General features: G+C 45.0%; 1 protein-coding gene across 1 annotated transcript in view; it reads left to right on the plus strand.

Annotated features, from left to right (window-relative positions):
- The window catches only part of LOC139388414 (NMDA receptor synaptonuclear signaling and neuronal migration factor-like), a 45,339-nt gene extending 30,407 nt beyond the window's left edge, over positions 1-14,932 (plus strand). Inside the window, exons 7-16 of the mRNA XM_071135059.1 lie at positions 1,282-1,334; positions 1,957-2,046; positions 4,604-4,731; positions 5,504-5,587; positions 5,828-5,861; positions 6,842-6,912; positions 7,169-7,248; positions 8,221-8,323; positions 10,054-10,129; positions 14,341-14,932. Coding sequence (XP_070991160.1) covers positions 1,282-1,334; positions 1,957-2,046; positions 4,604-4,731; positions 5,504-5,587; positions 5,828-5,861; positions 6,842-6,912; positions 7,169-7,248; positions 8,221-8,323; positions 10,054-10,129; positions 14,341-14,438 — 817 coding nt within the window. The 3' untranslated portion in view covers positions 14,439-14,932. The remainder of the gene's footprint in view (positions 1-1,281; positions 1,335-1,956; positions 2,047-4,603; positions 4,732-5,503; positions 5,588-5,827; positions 5,862-6,841; positions 6,913-7,168; positions 7,249-8,220; positions 8,324-10,053; positions 10,130-14,340) is intronic.
- Positions 14,933-17,048: the final 2,116 nt, after the last annotated feature.

Genomic DNA, 17,048 nt, shown 5'->3' on the forward strand with positions numbered 1-17,048 from the left:
CACAGAGGGAGAGAGGAGGGAGAAAAAGGGGACATACCACCAGAGGAGCATCAGATCGGCCCTTAACGCGTGAGCAGCATAGATAGACAGATAGATAGATAGATAGATAGATAGATAGATAGATGTCTGAGTGTGTAGAGTGGGGTCTCTCCTTCTCTTTCATCCACTCATTAGGGGGACCTGCTGCGTGTCTCTAGTCTGTAGGCACGCGGGGAAAAAGAGGATAGCTAGACTTTGTTCCACTTCATTCTATCAGCTCACACTCCCGCCATCCAACACGTGAAGATAGTGACGAGGCCTGCTCTGCTTTAGGGTTAGGGAATGTTTGAGAAAGGAGTGTTTTAATCACAACATAAAGCTAGTCCGACTGAGTTTTGTTTGACTCTGTGAGTGAAATGAGGTGACGATTGGATTATCATTCATTGTTGGTGAACAATGTTCCTGAGGGGGTAAAACAAGGACTCGTTCTTTCTCCCTCGCTTCTTTCTCCCTTTCTCTCTCTCACTCCGGCCTCCTCATGTCTCGCATGCATCTACCCACACGCGGTGGCTATTTTTGACCCTTTCACCAACAGACATGGTGTAGCCGTGGAGAGCAATCGCATGGCGTGTTGGAGAGATGTGACATATTGTATGAGGGGGGGGAGTTGGCCAGAGAGATCAGGTGTTTATCTCTTCGAAAATAGCAATTATACAGAATGGAATTAATAGGGAACGACAGGCGAACCATTCATGAAATGTCCCTTAAAGCCGGAACACTTTTATCAATGAAGAAGGCGTCTCTGTATTGTCTGTTCTGGGATCTAGGCTACTAAAGGAAACAGGTTGAAACATGTCTGGTCAGAAGCATCTGGAAAAGGGCAGTGGTGTTGAATATACAGTAGCAGCAGCTGACAGCAGGTGACAGATACTAGAGGGTATGCAGTAGCAGCAGCTGACAGCAGGTGACAGATACTAGAGGGTATGCAGTAGCAGTTGAATTTTCCTCTGTTACTCAAAGCACTCACGTGACTGATCTAAATGATGAAGCAATTCAATCGAAAATCTTCAATTACATTTCTTTTCATGTCTCCGTCACTTTTTAAAAATCGTGTTATGGCAGCCTATTCCCTATTTAGTGCACTGCTTTCCATAGTGCTGTGTTCCTGTGTGTGTCAAAAGTAGTGCACTATTTAGGGTGCCATTTCGGACACAGCCACTCTCTTTCCCTTATTAATTCACTCCTTCCTCTAAGTGATTTTGTCTCCTCTTGTTTTTCTCCTCATGCCCAATCTGCCCACAGGAACTTCCGGAAGCATCTCAGAATGGTGGGCAGCAGGAGGATGAAGGCACAGAGTGAGTCACAGTGTTACTGTGTGCTGTGTGTTCTCCCAACATGTCCGCCCTCCATCAGTGGTTTTGTGTTTTGTTGACTTTGTGTCCATGCATGCCGGGGATTATGCATGGCCTTGTGTGTGATGTGTGTATCGGTGTGTGGCATGCCGTTGTGCACCGGTGAGTGTGTGTGTGTGTGTGTGTGTTGGCACACGTTTGATAAACCTACGTGTGTGTGTGTTTATGCTGGTGTTGAGGCGTAGGTGGTCTGGATATGTGAGACGTTAAGCTAACGAATGGGAGATCTCCCCAGTCTCTCATTTGTGAGGCTGGTCATGTTGCACCGAGCCAAAACTCACCCACCCAATGTGTCCTCTGGAGAGGAGTGTGTGTGTGTGTGTGTGTGTGTGTGTGTGTGTCTGTGTGTGTGTGTCTGTGTCTGTGTGTGTATGTGTGTCTGTGTCTGTGTGTGTATGTGTGTCTGTGTCTGTGTCTGTGTCTGTGTGTGTATGTGTGCTTGCTTGTGTGTGACTACAACGGCCCATGTGCGTTGGGTGTTCAGGGTGTGTGTGTTCAGGATGTGTGTGTTCAGGATGTGTGTGCGGTGCGTGGGTGTGTGACTCTCTCTCCCCACCTGCACTAGCATTTGCCGAGCGTAGAGCGATGAGTTTCAACCGCTCCTGGAGTGACCCCACCCCTGTCAAGAATGACTCTCCACATGACCCCAGAGACAGTGAGTCAATACAGTCACACATGTTACTATACACACTCACTCAGAGACTCACAAACTGGGCACAGGAAAACACACTCATACACAAGTACGCCAAACAGAGTTTGTGGTGGTCAATTCCAGTTCATTCCTATTCCAGTTCTCTTCCATGCTTTTCATTGAGGAACGTGGAATTGGAATTTGGTTTAACATCTGAACTGACTGGAATTAAAGTGGAATTGACCCCAACCCTGATGCTGAAGCATTAAGCATTGAAAATCATTTATGATAAAATACACACATTCACACAACACGCACACACAACACACACACACACACACACACACACAACACACACACACACACAACACACACACGCTAATCAGCTGTGTCTGCTGTTGATTCTGACACTGTCTGTCTTCCTCTGACCGTGGGTCTGTCTCCAAGTTTGTGATGCTCTCTTGCTTTCTCTGTGAGTATTTGTCTCAAATGATCTGGGAGTGTGTCAAGCTCAGGTCTGGGAGTGTGTCAAGCTCAGGTCTGGGAGTGTGTCAAGCTCAGGTCTGGGAGTGTGTGTGTGTATTGTATATGTATGTGTGAAGCTCAGGTCTGGGAGTGTGTGAAGCTCAGGTCTGGGAGTGTGTCAAGCTCAGGTCTGGGAGTGTGTGTGTGTACTGTATATGTATGTGTGAAGCTCAAGTCTGGGAGTGTGTCAAGCTCAGGTCTGGGAGTGTGTGAAGCTCAGGTCTGGGAGTGTGTGTGTGTACTGTATATGTATGTGTGAAGCTCAGGTCTGGGAGTGTGTGTGTGTACTGTATATGTATGTGTGAAGCTCAGGTCTGGGAGTGTGTGTGTGTACTGTATATGTATGTGTGAAGCTCAGGTTTGGGAGTGTGTGTGTGTACTGTATATGTATGTGTGAAGCTCAGGTCTGGGAGTGTGTGTGTGTACTGTATATGTATGTGTGAAGCTCAGGTCTGGGAGTGTGTGTGTGTACTGTATATGTGTGTGTCGGCATGTGTTTTTCTCTGTAGTTTTTGAATGTTTGTGTGTTTGTTTTCTGTTTTTCCATCTACTTTGTGCCACGGTGTGTCTGTTAGTCTGCTGATAGAGGTTAGTGTTGATGGCATTTGAATTGTCTATTTGTGTCATGTATTTCTCTCCTTCTCTAACAGTCCAATATTTCTCCTCATAATGGTTGACACAATCGATGTCTCTACCCTGTCACCTTTCCCATTCTCCTTTTTACCTACTCATTCATTTTCTTCTCTCCTTTTTGACTAGACGATGTTCCTTTGTTTCTCATCTTCTTGCACCTATTCATCTGGAAGGTTGTTATTCTCTGTCACTTCACGTCTGTTTCTCTTGGTGCCTCACTGTCACTTTCTATTGACATCTCTCTCCCTCCCTTCCATCCTCTCTCCCTCCCTTCCATCCTCCCTCCCTCCCTTCCATTCTCTCTCCCTCCCTTTCACTCACTCTCCTTCCCTTCCATCCTCTCTCCCTCCCTTCCACTCTTTCTTCCTCCCTTCCACCCTCTCTCCCTCCCTTCCACTCTTTCTTCCTCCCTTTCATTCTCTCTCCCTCCCTTCCACTCTTTCTTCCTCCCTTCCATTCTCTCTCCCTCCCTTCCACTCTCTCTCCCTTCCATTCTCTCTCCCTCCCTTCCATCCTCTCTCCCTCCCTTCCATCCTCCCTCCCTCCCTTCCATCCTCTCTCCCTCCCTTCCACTCTTTCTTCCTCCCTTCCATTCTCTCTCCCTCCCTTCCACTCTCTCTCCCTTCCATTCTCTCTCCCTCCTTTCCATCCTCTCTCCCTCCCTTCCATCCTCCCTCCCTCCCTTCCATCCTCTCTCCCTCCCTTCCATCTCTCTCCCTCCCTTCCATTCTCTCTCCCTCCCTTCCATCCTCCCTCCCTTCCATTCTCTCTCCCTCCCTTCCACTCACTCTCCTTCCCTTCCATCCTCTCTCCCTCCCTTCCACTCTTTCTTCCTCCCTTCCTCCCTCTCTCCCTCCCTTCCATTCTCTCTCCCTCCCTTCCACTCTTTCTTCCTCCCTTCCATTCTCTCTCCCTCCCTTCCACTCTCTCTCCCTTCCTTCCACTCTCTCTCCCTCCCTTCCACTCTCTCTCCCTCCCTTCCATTCTCTCTCCCTCCCTTCCATTCTCTCTCCCTCCCTTCCATTCTCTCTCCCTCCCTTCCACCCTCTCTCCCTCCCTTCCATTCTCTCTCCCTCCCTTCCACTCACTCTCCTTCCCTTCCATTCTCTCTCCCTCCATTCCACTCTCTCTCCCTTCCATTCTCTCTCCCTCCCTTCCACTCTCTCTCCCTCCCTTCCACTCTCTCTTCCTCCCTTCCACTCTCTCTCCCTCCCTTCCATTCTCTCTCCCTCCCTCCACTCTCTCTTCCTCCCTTCCTTCTTTTCTCTCTCCCTCCCTCCCCTCTCTCTCCCTCCCTTCCATCCTCTCTCCCTCCCTTCCACTCTTTCTTCCTCCCTTCCATCCTCTCTTCCGTCTCCTCCCTCCCTCTCTCTTTCTCTCTCTCTTTCTGACGGTGTGCCTGCTCTTTGTGTCGGGGGGTCAGGTGGGGACCTGCCTGCCTCGTGTGGGACCCTGGATGAGGGGGAGCGTGAGGAGCTAGACTGGGAGGAGGAGAGGGAGATGGAGAGACTTGCCTGTGAGGGAGATGACTTCATCCCACCCAAAATCATGGTGAGGGACTAGGGTTTGCAAAATTCCGGTGTAGTCTCTCTAGACAGACCACGTTCGCCTTCAACAATGTACCAATGTTCCATCAGTTTGGCAGAGAGGAAAGGGCAGAGTTGGTACGCATGCCGGATATCCGTCCAGAGCACTATCTGCTCATGTCCTGCTGTAAACATTTCCGCTAGCTAGCTAGATGGAGCTTGCAGAGGATATTTTCAATGAGTGTATTTCACAAGTGAGTAGTTTGCATGCGCCATGACGTTACCATCACAAGCTTACCACCACTGACTGGTTGTGGTTATCTGGGACCACATTGTGTCCGCCTCTGTCCTGTAATTTGTAAGCCCTGCCTACCCAAACTTGTGATTGGGTGGGAGGGTTGTCTGTCTGATAGGGTTGTTATTTCCCGAGACTCGTCTGCATGTGAACATGTTTACTGAGTTGGAATAGCAAGGTTGTTGTGATTCTTCAACACATGAATGGAAATTAAGCTCGTGAACAAAAAAAATAAATAACGTACAGAAATAAGTGGGCTATTTTTAGATCCTTAACTGACTGAAATAAAGTGGAATTGACTCCAATCCCGTTGAATGGCAGTAAAGAGCCACAGATATAATGCATCTTGGCTGCTCAGACATACTAGTATGAATAAGGAATGTTAAGGGCCCAGCAGGCATTGGTTTAGAGACAAAACCCAACAGAGAGAGACAAGTGAATGTGACCCTCCTTTCTCTTCCATCTTCTTCTTCTCTATGCTTTCTCCGTCTCTCACTCTCAGCTGATCTCCTCCAAAGTCCCCAAGGCGGAGTACGTTCCCACCATCATCCGCAGGGATGACCCCTCAATCATCCCTATCCTCTATGTGAGTGGAAGCATTTATGATCAAGTACACACGTGCATACAACAGCTGGAACAGAGCAGTAGCTAGCCAACTGCTATGCTTTGGTCTTTGACACACACAAACACACACACACACACGAACACACACACTTGACACCATCAACTTGTTCTCTATGTCTGCATGCACATATGATAAATCAATTATCATGCATAATATTCAGTGAATGGATATTGAGTGGATAAAATGTCTCTGTATCTCCAGGACCATGAACATGCTACGTTTGATGATATCCTCGGTAGGTAAACTGCCCTTTATGTGACTTTGTCTTTATTAGTCCCAAATTGCACCTTATTCCCTATGTAGTGCGCTAATTTTGTTATGGGCTCCGGTCAAAGGTAGTGAACTATGTAGGGACTAGTGTTCCATTTGGGACGCATTACGTGTTTGCTTTTTGTGTGGAGAAATTCTGTTTTAACTGTACTCCCTGTCCCTCTCTCCAACCCCTCTCTCTGTCCCTCTCTCCAACCCCTCTCTCTGTCCCTCTCTCCAACCCCTCTCTCTGTCTCTCTCTCCAACCCCTCTCTCTGTCTCTCTCTCTAACCCCTCTCTCTGTCTCTCTCTCCAACCCCTCTCTCTGTCTCTCTCTCTAACCCCTCTCTCTGTCCCTCTCTCCAACCCCTCTCTCTGTCTCTCTCTCTAACCCCTCTCTTTGTCCCTCTCTCCAACCACTCTCTCTGTCCCTCTCTCAAACCCCTCTCTCTGTCCCTCTCTCTAACCCCTCTCTCTTTCTCTCTCTCTAACCCCTCTCTCTGTCTCTCTCTCTAACCCCTCTCTCTGTCTCTCTCTCTAACCCCTCTCTCTTTCTCTCTCTAACCCCTCTCTCTTTCTCTCTCTCTAACCCCTCTCTCTTTCTCTGTCTCTAACCCCTCTCTCTGTCCCTCTCTCCAACCCCTCTCTCTGTCCCTCTCTCTAACCCCTCTCTCTTTCTCTCTCTCTAACCCCTCTCTCTTTCACTGTCTCTAACCCCTCTCTCTGTCCCTCTCTCCAACCCCTCTCTCTGTCCCTCTCTCCAACCCCTCTCTCTGTCTCTCTCTCCAACCCCTCTCTCTGTCCCTCTCTCAAACCCCTCTCTCTTTCTCTCTCTCTAACCCCTCTCTCTGTCCCTCTGTCCAACCACTCTCTCTGTCCCTCTCTCAAACCCCTCTCTCTGTCTCTCTCTCTAACCTCTCTCTCTTTCTCTGTCTCTAACCCCACTCTCTTGCTCTCTTTCCACAGAGGAGATTGAGAAGAAGCTAACAGCCTACAGGAGAGGCAGCAGAATCTGGAGGATGCTCATCTTCTGTCAGGTGAGACAGGGGGAGAGTAGAGCGAGAGAAAGATAGGGGAGAAAGAGAGATGACGATGATTATGAAAGGACAAAAGAAAACCCTTGTTAGGTTGAATGTAAATCCCAGCGGGAAGATAGATAACAATTCAATTAGCAATTTGAAACGCTGGAGTGGAGGGGCTAATTGTTTGACTACTGCATTTCCTGTGATTGCCAGGTAGTGGTGTTGGTTTGAATCTTGACTGTGAACTTGAAAAGCAGTTTTTTTTTTATAGGGAGGTCCAGGGCATCTGTACCTGTTGAAGAATAAAGTGGCCACATTCGCCAAGGTGGAGAAAGAAGAGGACATGAGCCAGTTAGTGTCATCAGTCATACTCTTCATACAGCAGTCATACTCTTCATACAGCGGTCATACTCATCATACAGCGGTCATACTCTTCATACTGACTCAACTCCAGCCACTTTAATAATGGGAATTGATGGGAAATGATGTAAATATATCACTAGCCACTTTAAACAATGCTACCTTATATAAATGTTACTTACCCTACATTATTCATCTCATACGCATACGTATATACTGTACTCTATATCATCGACGGTATCCTTATGTAATACATGTATCACTAGCCACTTTATACTATACTATGCCACTTTGTTTACATACTCATCTCATTTGTACATACTGTACCCGATACCATCTACTGTATCTTGCCTATGCTGCTCTGTACCATCACTCATTCATATATCCTTATGTACATATTCTTTATCCCCTTACACTGTGTACAAGACAGTAGTTTTGGAATTGTTAGTTAGATTACTTGTTATTACTGCATTGTCGGAACTAGAAGCACAAGCATTTCGCTACACTCGCATTAACATCTGCTAACCATGTGTATGTGACAAATAAAATTTGATTTGATTTGATTTGATTACAGCTTTCATACTCTTCATACAGCGGTCATACTCATCATACAGCGGTCATACTCTTCATACAGCTTTCATACTCTTCATACAGCGGTCATACTCTTCATACAGCGGTCATACTCATCATACAGCGGTCATACTCTTCATACAGTACCTGGATGGATCCCAAATGGCACCGTATTGCATTTACAGTGCACAACTTTTGACATGGTGGAACCCTTTTCCATATACAGTGCACTATTTTTTTTTACCAGAACCCTAAGGGCCCTGCTCAAAAGTAGTGCACTACATAGGGAATAGGGTGTCATTTGGGACGTATACATACACTACCTGTCTCTCTGTTAGTACTGTTAGAGTAGCAGTATTGTTGTAACTGAACCATGTCGTCCTCCTACAACAGGTTCTGGAGGAGGCTGAGTCGGTTTATGAGCAAAGTGAACCCTGAACCCAACCTCATCCACATTATGGGCTGCTACGTCCTGGGAAACCCCAATGGAGAGAAGGTACACTACAGTTCTCAATGAAGAGGGTAGAGAATCCCTCTTTTTCTTTTCTCTCCCTCTTCTCTCTCTACTCATCTCCCTACTTCTCTCCCTCCTCTCTCTCTACATATCTCCCTCCTCTCTCTCTACTTCTCTCCCTCCTCTCTCTCTACTTCTCTCCCTCCTCTCTCTCCACTTATCTCCCTCCTCTGTCTCGTCAGTGTTGGTAATGAGGCCTACTACTGTTGTGTCATCTGAAAACTTGATGATTGAGTTGGAGGCGTGAATGGCCACGCAGTCATGGGTGAGCATGGAGTACAGGAAGGGGCTGAGCACGCACCATTGTTTGCGGATCAGCGAAGTGGAGATGTTGTTTCCTACCTTCACCACCTGGGGGCCCATCAGGAAGTCCAGGACCCACTTGCACAGGGCGGGTTCAGACCCAGGGCCTCAAGCTTATTGATGAGCTTGGAGGGTACTATGGTGTTGAATACTGAGCTGTAGTCAATAAAAACAGCATTCTTACACAGGTATTCCTCTTGTCCAGATGGGATAGGGCAGTGTGCAGAGTAATGCCGATTGCATCGTCTGTGGATCTATTGGGGCAGAAAGCAAATTTAAGTGGATCTAGGGTGTCAGGTAAGGTAGAGGTGATATGATCCTTGACTAGTCTCTCAAAGCACTTTGTGATGACAGAAGTGATAGTAATTTAGTCATTTACTTTGCTTTCTTGGGTACAGGAACAGTGTTGGACATCTTGAAGCAAGTGGGGACAGCAGACTGGGATAGGGAGAGATTGAATATTTCCGTAAACACTCCAGCCAGCTGGTCTGTGCAGACTCTGAGGACGCGGCTAGGGATGCCGCCTGGCCGGAAGCCTTGCGAGGGTTAACACACTTACATTTATCGCATATTGACTGGATGATACATCATAATTTACACTTCAAGTACTCGTATCCTCAGAATTCTGGATCTTGGGAACTGGTTCTTAGAATTCTCCCTCTTGGCCTTGACTCAATACTCCCAGCACATTAGCATTCTATGTGTATTGGCAGGGTGTATTTACTGGGAGACAGATTGGCAGATCAGAAAAACAGCTAGGATGGGCTTGCTGCTGAGTGGAGACTGTTGTGCTCGACGAAGAGAAATCAAGTTAGCTTCAATAAAACACTAAAGCAAAGGCTCCCAGAATGAGAGTTGTCAGCCAGAGCTTCTAGAGCCCATTAAATGACAGATGAGTTAATTATTTGATTCTCCACATGCGTACGTCTCCAGCGGGGAGTATGAAAGAAGTGTGTTCCTCAGAGTGTCATCACACAGCACAGCATCATGTTGTTTATACAGAAGAAGCAAAGCAAAGCGACCGGCAATCACTGGGTGCCTTTAAAACGTTTTCTTCTACACACATACACACACACACACACACACACACAGACAGTCTCTCTCACTCTCTCTCTCTGTATCTCTCCATCTCTCTCTCTCTCTCTCACACTCTCTCTCTCTCTCTCTCTCACACTCTCTCTCTCTCACACTCTCTCTCTCTCTCTGTATCTCTCTCTGTATCTCTCTCTCTCTCTCTCTCTCTCTCATTCTCTCATTTGCCCTTCCTGTCACCCGTCTTGGATGAATGAGGAGTTTGCCATAGCCTAAAAGCTTGGAGCTGGGTCCTTTCGAGGTCCAAGCTCCCCCGGTGAGGAGGGAGAGCCAGGCTGGAGGATTAATTGGTGTCTGTTCTTATCTTTGGCCAACAGCTGTTCCAGAAGTTGAAGAACCTGATGAGGCCTTACTCCATCGAATTCGAGTCGCCACTGGAGCTGTCTGCGCAGGGTGAGGACTGTCAGCGACATACACTCTCCTCTCCTTCCCTCCCTCTCTCCTTCCCTCCCTCTCTCCTTCCCTCCCTCTCTACCTTTCCCACTATATTTTGGTGTGAGTTAGATAAGGTCTGCAATGTAAATGGCACTGTGGAGAGGGTCAAACAAACCTGCCCAGCTAGCACATTTGGTTCCTTGGCGGTAGCGGGAACGTATGTATTTGGTCTCACATTGGTTGTGGGAACGAAGCCATGCGTTTCGTGACCGGTAAAATGGAACTTTTTTTCAACATTCTGAGAACATAAGGGAGCCTGTTAGCCTGTTATGGGAACATTTATTTTTAGGTTGCAGGGAGGTTATTTGAACATTTTCCTGGGAGGTTTTATTAACTCTCTGAGAATGGAAATTATAGGTAATTTGGAGGTTTTTGATGAACTTCTTTAAAACGTTCACTGAATGTTTCAATAAGACTTTTAATAATACTGCTACCTTATTTTGGGTTAACTTTGTTTTATTACTCCAAGCACAGGTAGGACACATGGAAACTAATCTTCTGTTCTCTATCTATGGAATTAGTCCATTGCACCACCAGGATGGAGCTAGCATTCCATTTTTTTAACGCAAGCTGTTAATTTAGCCTATTAAAACAGACCCCAATACAAAGAAAACAAGCACTCATTAAGATCAGGTGTGGCCAATTACTTTTGTTGATGTATATGTTTTTTAACGTTCTTAGAACGTTCTCTGAACGTTACTAAAGTTTTTCTTAACGTTCTCAGAGCAATTTGAAAACATGACTTTAAACAGAACCATGAGGAAACCTGTAGGAAACGTTATGCTGAAGTACTGAAATTCCCACAGAAGAACGTTGTTCATTAATGTTAATGTGCCCATGTTTGAACCTTTAGGAAGCGTTCTGTTAAAGTAATGAAATACCAAGAAACAACGTTTTTTTTTGTCAAGTTCCGTAAATGTGCTGAGAATGTTCCAAATCCAAGCAACTATGCTGTACCATTCCCAAAAAGTTGTGGGAAGGTTCTATGCAAAATAACCATATGAGATTCACTCTCACCAAGCTCGAAAGGCCATGATACACTGGCAATTTCTTTGAGGCAATATTGCCGAGCAATGTTGCTGGCAACAGAGTGGGGTATGAGACACTGGAGCAATGATGAGCAGTGAGCAACATGGACATGAATAATAGATTTCATATGAAGCAGCATATATCAATTTCAAACTAAATTTCCCCATTAATTTACTCATCTCCTATAGCTTGTTGGCTGTTAACGCCCACATCTGAACTGGAATTTATCAGCTAGCAAACAAGCAACAAAGAGGTGTTGCCTGTGCCCTGGTTATCCACTCAAACCTACTGCCAATGCAGACATAAGGATAACTAAAATTAGAAAACATATTTCTTGACAATTCTAAGCACGGAAATGTAAATGGTAAGCTAACCAGCTAGTTAAACATACAAAAACAATTTAAAACGAAAAATGAAATCTGCATGGCTAGCTAGCTAACGAACTAGCCTGTTTGTCCCATTGACTTATTATGGGTTGCCGTTAGCATGCTAATCGATTAACATGCACACCACCGTGGATATTTTTGTCAGTTAAACATGACAAACTGAACACAGTATGTATGCATTAACGTTTCATGATATAATGTTGTAGTGAGAAACATAAGAGACGTTAATGGCCAACATCTCACTCCAACATGGGAGTAGATTTTTTCTCGCTTCAGCTGAAAAATGGTTGCCATGTTTTCCAAAATATTTTGGAACAGCAGACTGATCACATGACCAATATTTGTGCTCTGATTGGAGGATTCCTACAAATTGCCCACTAGGTGGCGATGCTGATCAAGATTCCCCAGAAAGTAAAAAGTTGCTCATTTTCAATGTAAAATAGTTGCAGCAAACATTGCCTCTCCAAAATGTCAGTGTATCATGGCCTTAAGGAACATATTGTTCTCAGAACGTTATGTGCTAGCTGAGTGCTCCCTGAACAATGAATGACACCGTGTCAACACACAATGATAGATGGTAGAAGTTGAACCATTCATTGTAAATGAGATTGTTATTGAGAATAACAAGTCAAATGTTAAAGAGATTATTATCACATTCGATATCTGTGTGTAACAATCAGCAGTTGCTACTTCCATTTTTGGACTTATTAATGAATGATACAGTGCCTTGCGAAAGTATTCGGCCCCCTTGAACTTTGCGACGTTTTGCCACATTTCAGGCTTCAAACATAAAGATATAAAACGGTATTTTTTTGTGAAGAATTAACAACAAGTGGGACACAATCATGAAGTGAACGACATTTATTGGATATTTCAAACTTTTTTAACAAATCAAAAACTGAAAAATTGGGCGTGCAAAATTATTCAGCCCCCTTAAGTTAATACTTTGTAGCGCCACCTTTTGCTACGATTACAGCTGTAAGTCGCTTGGGGTATGTCTCTATCAGTTTTGCACATTGAGAGACTGACATTTTTTCCCATTCCTCCTTGCAAAACAGCTCGAGCTCAGTGAGGTTGGATGGAGAGCATTTGTGAACAGCAGTTTTCAGTTCTTTCCACAGATTCTCGATTGGATTCAGGTCTGGACTTTGACTTGGCCATTCTAACACCTGGATATGTTTATTTTTGAACCATTCCATTGTAGATTTTGCTTTATGTTTTGGATCATTGTCTTGTTGGAAGACAAATCTCCTTCCCAGTCTCAGGTCTTTTGCAGACTCCATCAGGTTTTCTTCCAGAATGGTCCTGTATTTGGCTCCATCCATCTTCCCATCAATTTTAACCATCTTCCCTGTCCCTGCTGAAGAAAAGCAGGCCCAAACCATGATGCTGCCACCACCATGTTTGACAGTGGGGATGGTGTGTTCAGCTGTGTTGCTTTTACGCCAAACATAACGTTTTGCATTGTTGCCAAAAAGTTCAATTTTGGTTTCATCTGACCAGAGCACCTTCTTCCACATGTTTGATGTGTCTCCCAGGTGGCTTGTGGCAAACTTTAAACAACACTTTTTATGGATATCTTTAAGAAATGGCTTTATTCTTGCCACTCTTCCATAAAGGCCAGATTTGCGCAATATACAACTGATTGTTGTCCTATGGACAGAGTCTCCCACCTCAGCTGTAGATCTCTGCAGTTCATGGGCCTCTTGGCTGCATCTCTGATCAGTCTTCTCCTTGTATGAGCTGAAAGTTTAGAGGGACGGCCAGGTCTTGGTAGATTTGCAGTGGTCTGATACCCGTTCCATTTCAATATTATCGCTTGCACAGTGCTCCTTGGGATGTTTAAAGCTTGGGAAATATTTTTGTATCCAAATCCGGCTTTAAACTTCTTCACAACAGTATCTCGGACCTGCCTGGTGTGTTCCTTGTTCTTCATGATGCTCTCTGCGCTTTTAACGGACCTCTGAGACTATCACAGTGCAGGTGCATTTATACGGAGACTTGATTACACACAGGTGGATTGTATTTATCATCATTAGTCATTTAGGTCAACATTGGATCATTCAGAGATCCTCACTGAACTTCTGGAGAGAGTTTGCTGCACTGAAAGTAAAGGGGCTGAATAATTTTGCACGCCCAATTTTTCAGTTTTTGATTTGTTAAAAAAGTTTGAAATATCCAATAAATGTCGTTCCACTTCATGATTGTGTCGCACTTGTTGTTGATTCTTCACAAAAAAATACAGTTTTATATCTTTATGTTTGAAGCCTGAAATGTGGCAAAAGGTCGCAAAGTTCAAGGGGGCCGAATACTTTCGCAAGGCACTGTATGTACCCATTCATTCTTGAAGAATATAACTTATAAAATGCCTCATGAGCTTAGTTCAACTGTCATACCCCATCAGAACCCAACATATAAACTTGTTTTACTCCAATGTTTGTAAATAAAGCAACTGTAAACAGACACTATATAGCCACAGACATGGTTAAAACATCATTTTGATATCATGCATGGTTAGTCTTTGCATCCATAGCTCCCTCTATTAATCCGAGAGTGGTTACGTTTCCCTCAGCTTTTTACCGAAACAGGGGTGGAGAGGACGCTTTGTAATTGTTTCAGCTGCTGATTGCCGCTTTAAGGTGCAATCGCCTGAGGGCAACATATAAATGAGCAAATTCTTTGTATTATTAACAAGGTAAGGTACCCTGAAGTGAAACGCATAATTGAGCCTCCACTGTACCTTCTTTTATCCAGGAAAAGAGATGATTGAGATGTACTTTGACTTCCGTCTCTTCCGCCTGTGGAAAACTCGCCAGCACTCTAAACTCCTGGACTACGAGGATCTTTTATGACGGGGCTCCAAGTCAAGTCCGTCCTGTAGCATACATGCAGTCTATACTGGGACAGGAGGACCTACTGAACACCACTGCTCAACTCAACCCTACTGCTCAGCCCCACTGTAACATCTATCACACCTGCTTTCATCCAGGAGAGGACTGGGAGAGGGGGGTGATGAAGAGGAGGACAAAGAGAAGAGGGACAGGAGTGATAGAGAAGTCGAGGAGGAGGCGAGGGGTGACATAGCAGCTGTCATGGTGCTGTGTGTGTCACCCATTATTTATTTCAACCCGCCTCTTCACCGCCTTCGCAACCACTAAGGTTTGAGGATCAAAAAGAGAGACACCCAAGCAGAAGGGATGCTAGAAGGACAACAAGAACTGAAGATGGAGAGAAAGAGTGAACGAGTAGAACGGGAGAGAGATCTTCTGTGCTCTTGCTCTCTCCCTTTATGAAACGAGGAACAAAAACATGTATTATCATGTTTGAGGTGCTCATAGCACTTTAAAGGGCAATTGTCTGGTTCTGTTCTGGTTGGACCTCTCAGAGGTGACTATGACAGACAAAATGAGAAAACAACAATCCAGAAAATCACATTGTAGGATTTTTTATGAATTTATTTGCAAATGATGGTGGAAAATAAGTATTTGGTCAATAACAAAAGTTTATCTCAATACTTTGTTATATACCCTTTGTTGGCAATGACAGAGGTCAAACGTTTTCTGTAAGTCTTCACAAGGTTTTCACACACTGTTGATGGTATTTTGGCCCATTCCTCCATGCAGATCTCCTCTAGAGCAGTGATGTTTTGGGGCTGTTGCTGGGCAACACGGACTTTCAACTCCCTCCAAATATTTTCTATGGGGTTGAGATCTGGAGACTGGCTAGGCCACTCCAGGACCTTGAAATGCTTCTTACGAAGCCACTCCTTCATTGCCCGGGTGGTGTGTTTGGGATCATTGTCATGCTGAAAGACCCAGCCACGTTTCATCTTCAATGCCCTTGCTGATGGAAGGAGGTTTTCACTCAAAATCTCACGATACATGGCCCCATTCATTCTTTCCTTTACACGGATCAGTCGTCCTGGTCCTTTTCCCAAAGCATAATGTTTCCACCCCCATGCTTCACAGTAGGTATGGTGTTCTTTGGATGCAACTCAGCATTCTTTGTCCTCCAAACACGACGAGTTGAGTTTTTACCAAAAAGTTATATTTTGGTTTCATCTGACCATATGACATTCTCCCAATCATCTTCTGGATCATCCAAATGCTCTCTAGCAAACTTCAGACGGGCCTGGACATGTACTGGCTTAAGCAGGGGGACACGTCTGGCACTGCAGGATTTGAGTCCCTGGCGGCGTAGTGTGTTACTGATGGTAGGCTTTGTTACTTTGGTCCCAGCTCTCTGCAGGTCATTCACTAGGTCCCACCGTGTGGTTCTGGCATTTTTGCTCACCGTTCTTGTGATCATTTTGACCCCACGGGGTGAGATCTTGCATGGAGCTCCAAATCGAGGGAAATTATCAGTGGTCTTGTATGTCTTCCATTTCCTAATAATTGCTCCCACAGTTGATTTCTTCAAACCAAGCTGCTTACCTATTGCAGATTCAGTCTTCCCAGCCTGGTGCAGGTCTACAATTTTGTTTCTGGTGTCCTTTGACAGCTCTTTGGTCTTGGCCATAGTGGAGTTTGGAGTGTGACTGTTTAAGGTTGTGGACAGGTGTCTTTTATACTGATAACAAGTTCAAACAGGTGCCATTAATACAGGTAACGAGTGGAGGACAGAGGAGCCTCTTAAAGAAGAAGTTACAGGTCTGTGAGAGCCAGAAATCTTGCTTGTTTGGAGGTGACCAAATACTTATTTTCCACCATAATTTGCAAATAAATTCGTAATAAATCCTACAATGTGATTTTCTGGATTTTTTTTCAAATTTTGTCTGTCATAGTTGAAGTGTACCTATGATGAAAATTACAGGCCTCTCTCATCTTTTTAAGTGGGAGAACTTGCACAATTGGTGGCTGACTAAATACTTTTTTGCCCCACAGTATACATCACATGAATATAGTCTAGCTCTAGTCATGCAAATTCTCACTCTGTAAGAATATGATGCATTAGTTATGTTTGCTGTTTCTTCTGAACTCTCCTCAATAACTCAGGTTTTAGCCAGGAAATCATCTCTGTTTGTTTGATCCCCTGGTGCACCAGATATTCTAATCCTCATTGCCATTGCTTGGGATGAATGTATATATCATTTATCGTATATCTATTTCAACTGATTCAGCTCCAGAGCCAAAAGTGTAGGGGCGATGTCACAAATACATATGTGTGTGTGCATGTGCGTTCATAGGTCCGTGTGCGTGCGTGCGTTCGTGTGTGTGTGGCTGCGTGCGTGTGCGTTCTCCCTCTCTGAGATAGCCATGCTGAACCATTCCATTTCACACCACAGAGTGAAGAGTGAAGAGTGAAGTCACTGACACACACTTCCAGCAGATGAGTTGTGATGTCAGGCCTGGTATCATGGCCATAGCTCAAGCAAAACCCCTATCAGTGTTACCCGGTGGATCCCTTTCTACTGTCTCCATCGGGGTGATGCCATTTAAATGGCCCATGTCAATGCCTTCCGT

This window comes from Oncorhynchus clarkii, chromosome 29 (assembly GCF_045791955.1).
Source record: "Oncorhynchus clarkii lewisi isolate Uvic-CL-2024 chromosome 29, UVic_Ocla_1.0, whole genome shotgun sequence".
NCBI lineage: Eukaryota > Metazoa > Chordata > Actinopteri > Salmoniformes > Salmonidae > Oncorhynchus > Oncorhynchus clarkii.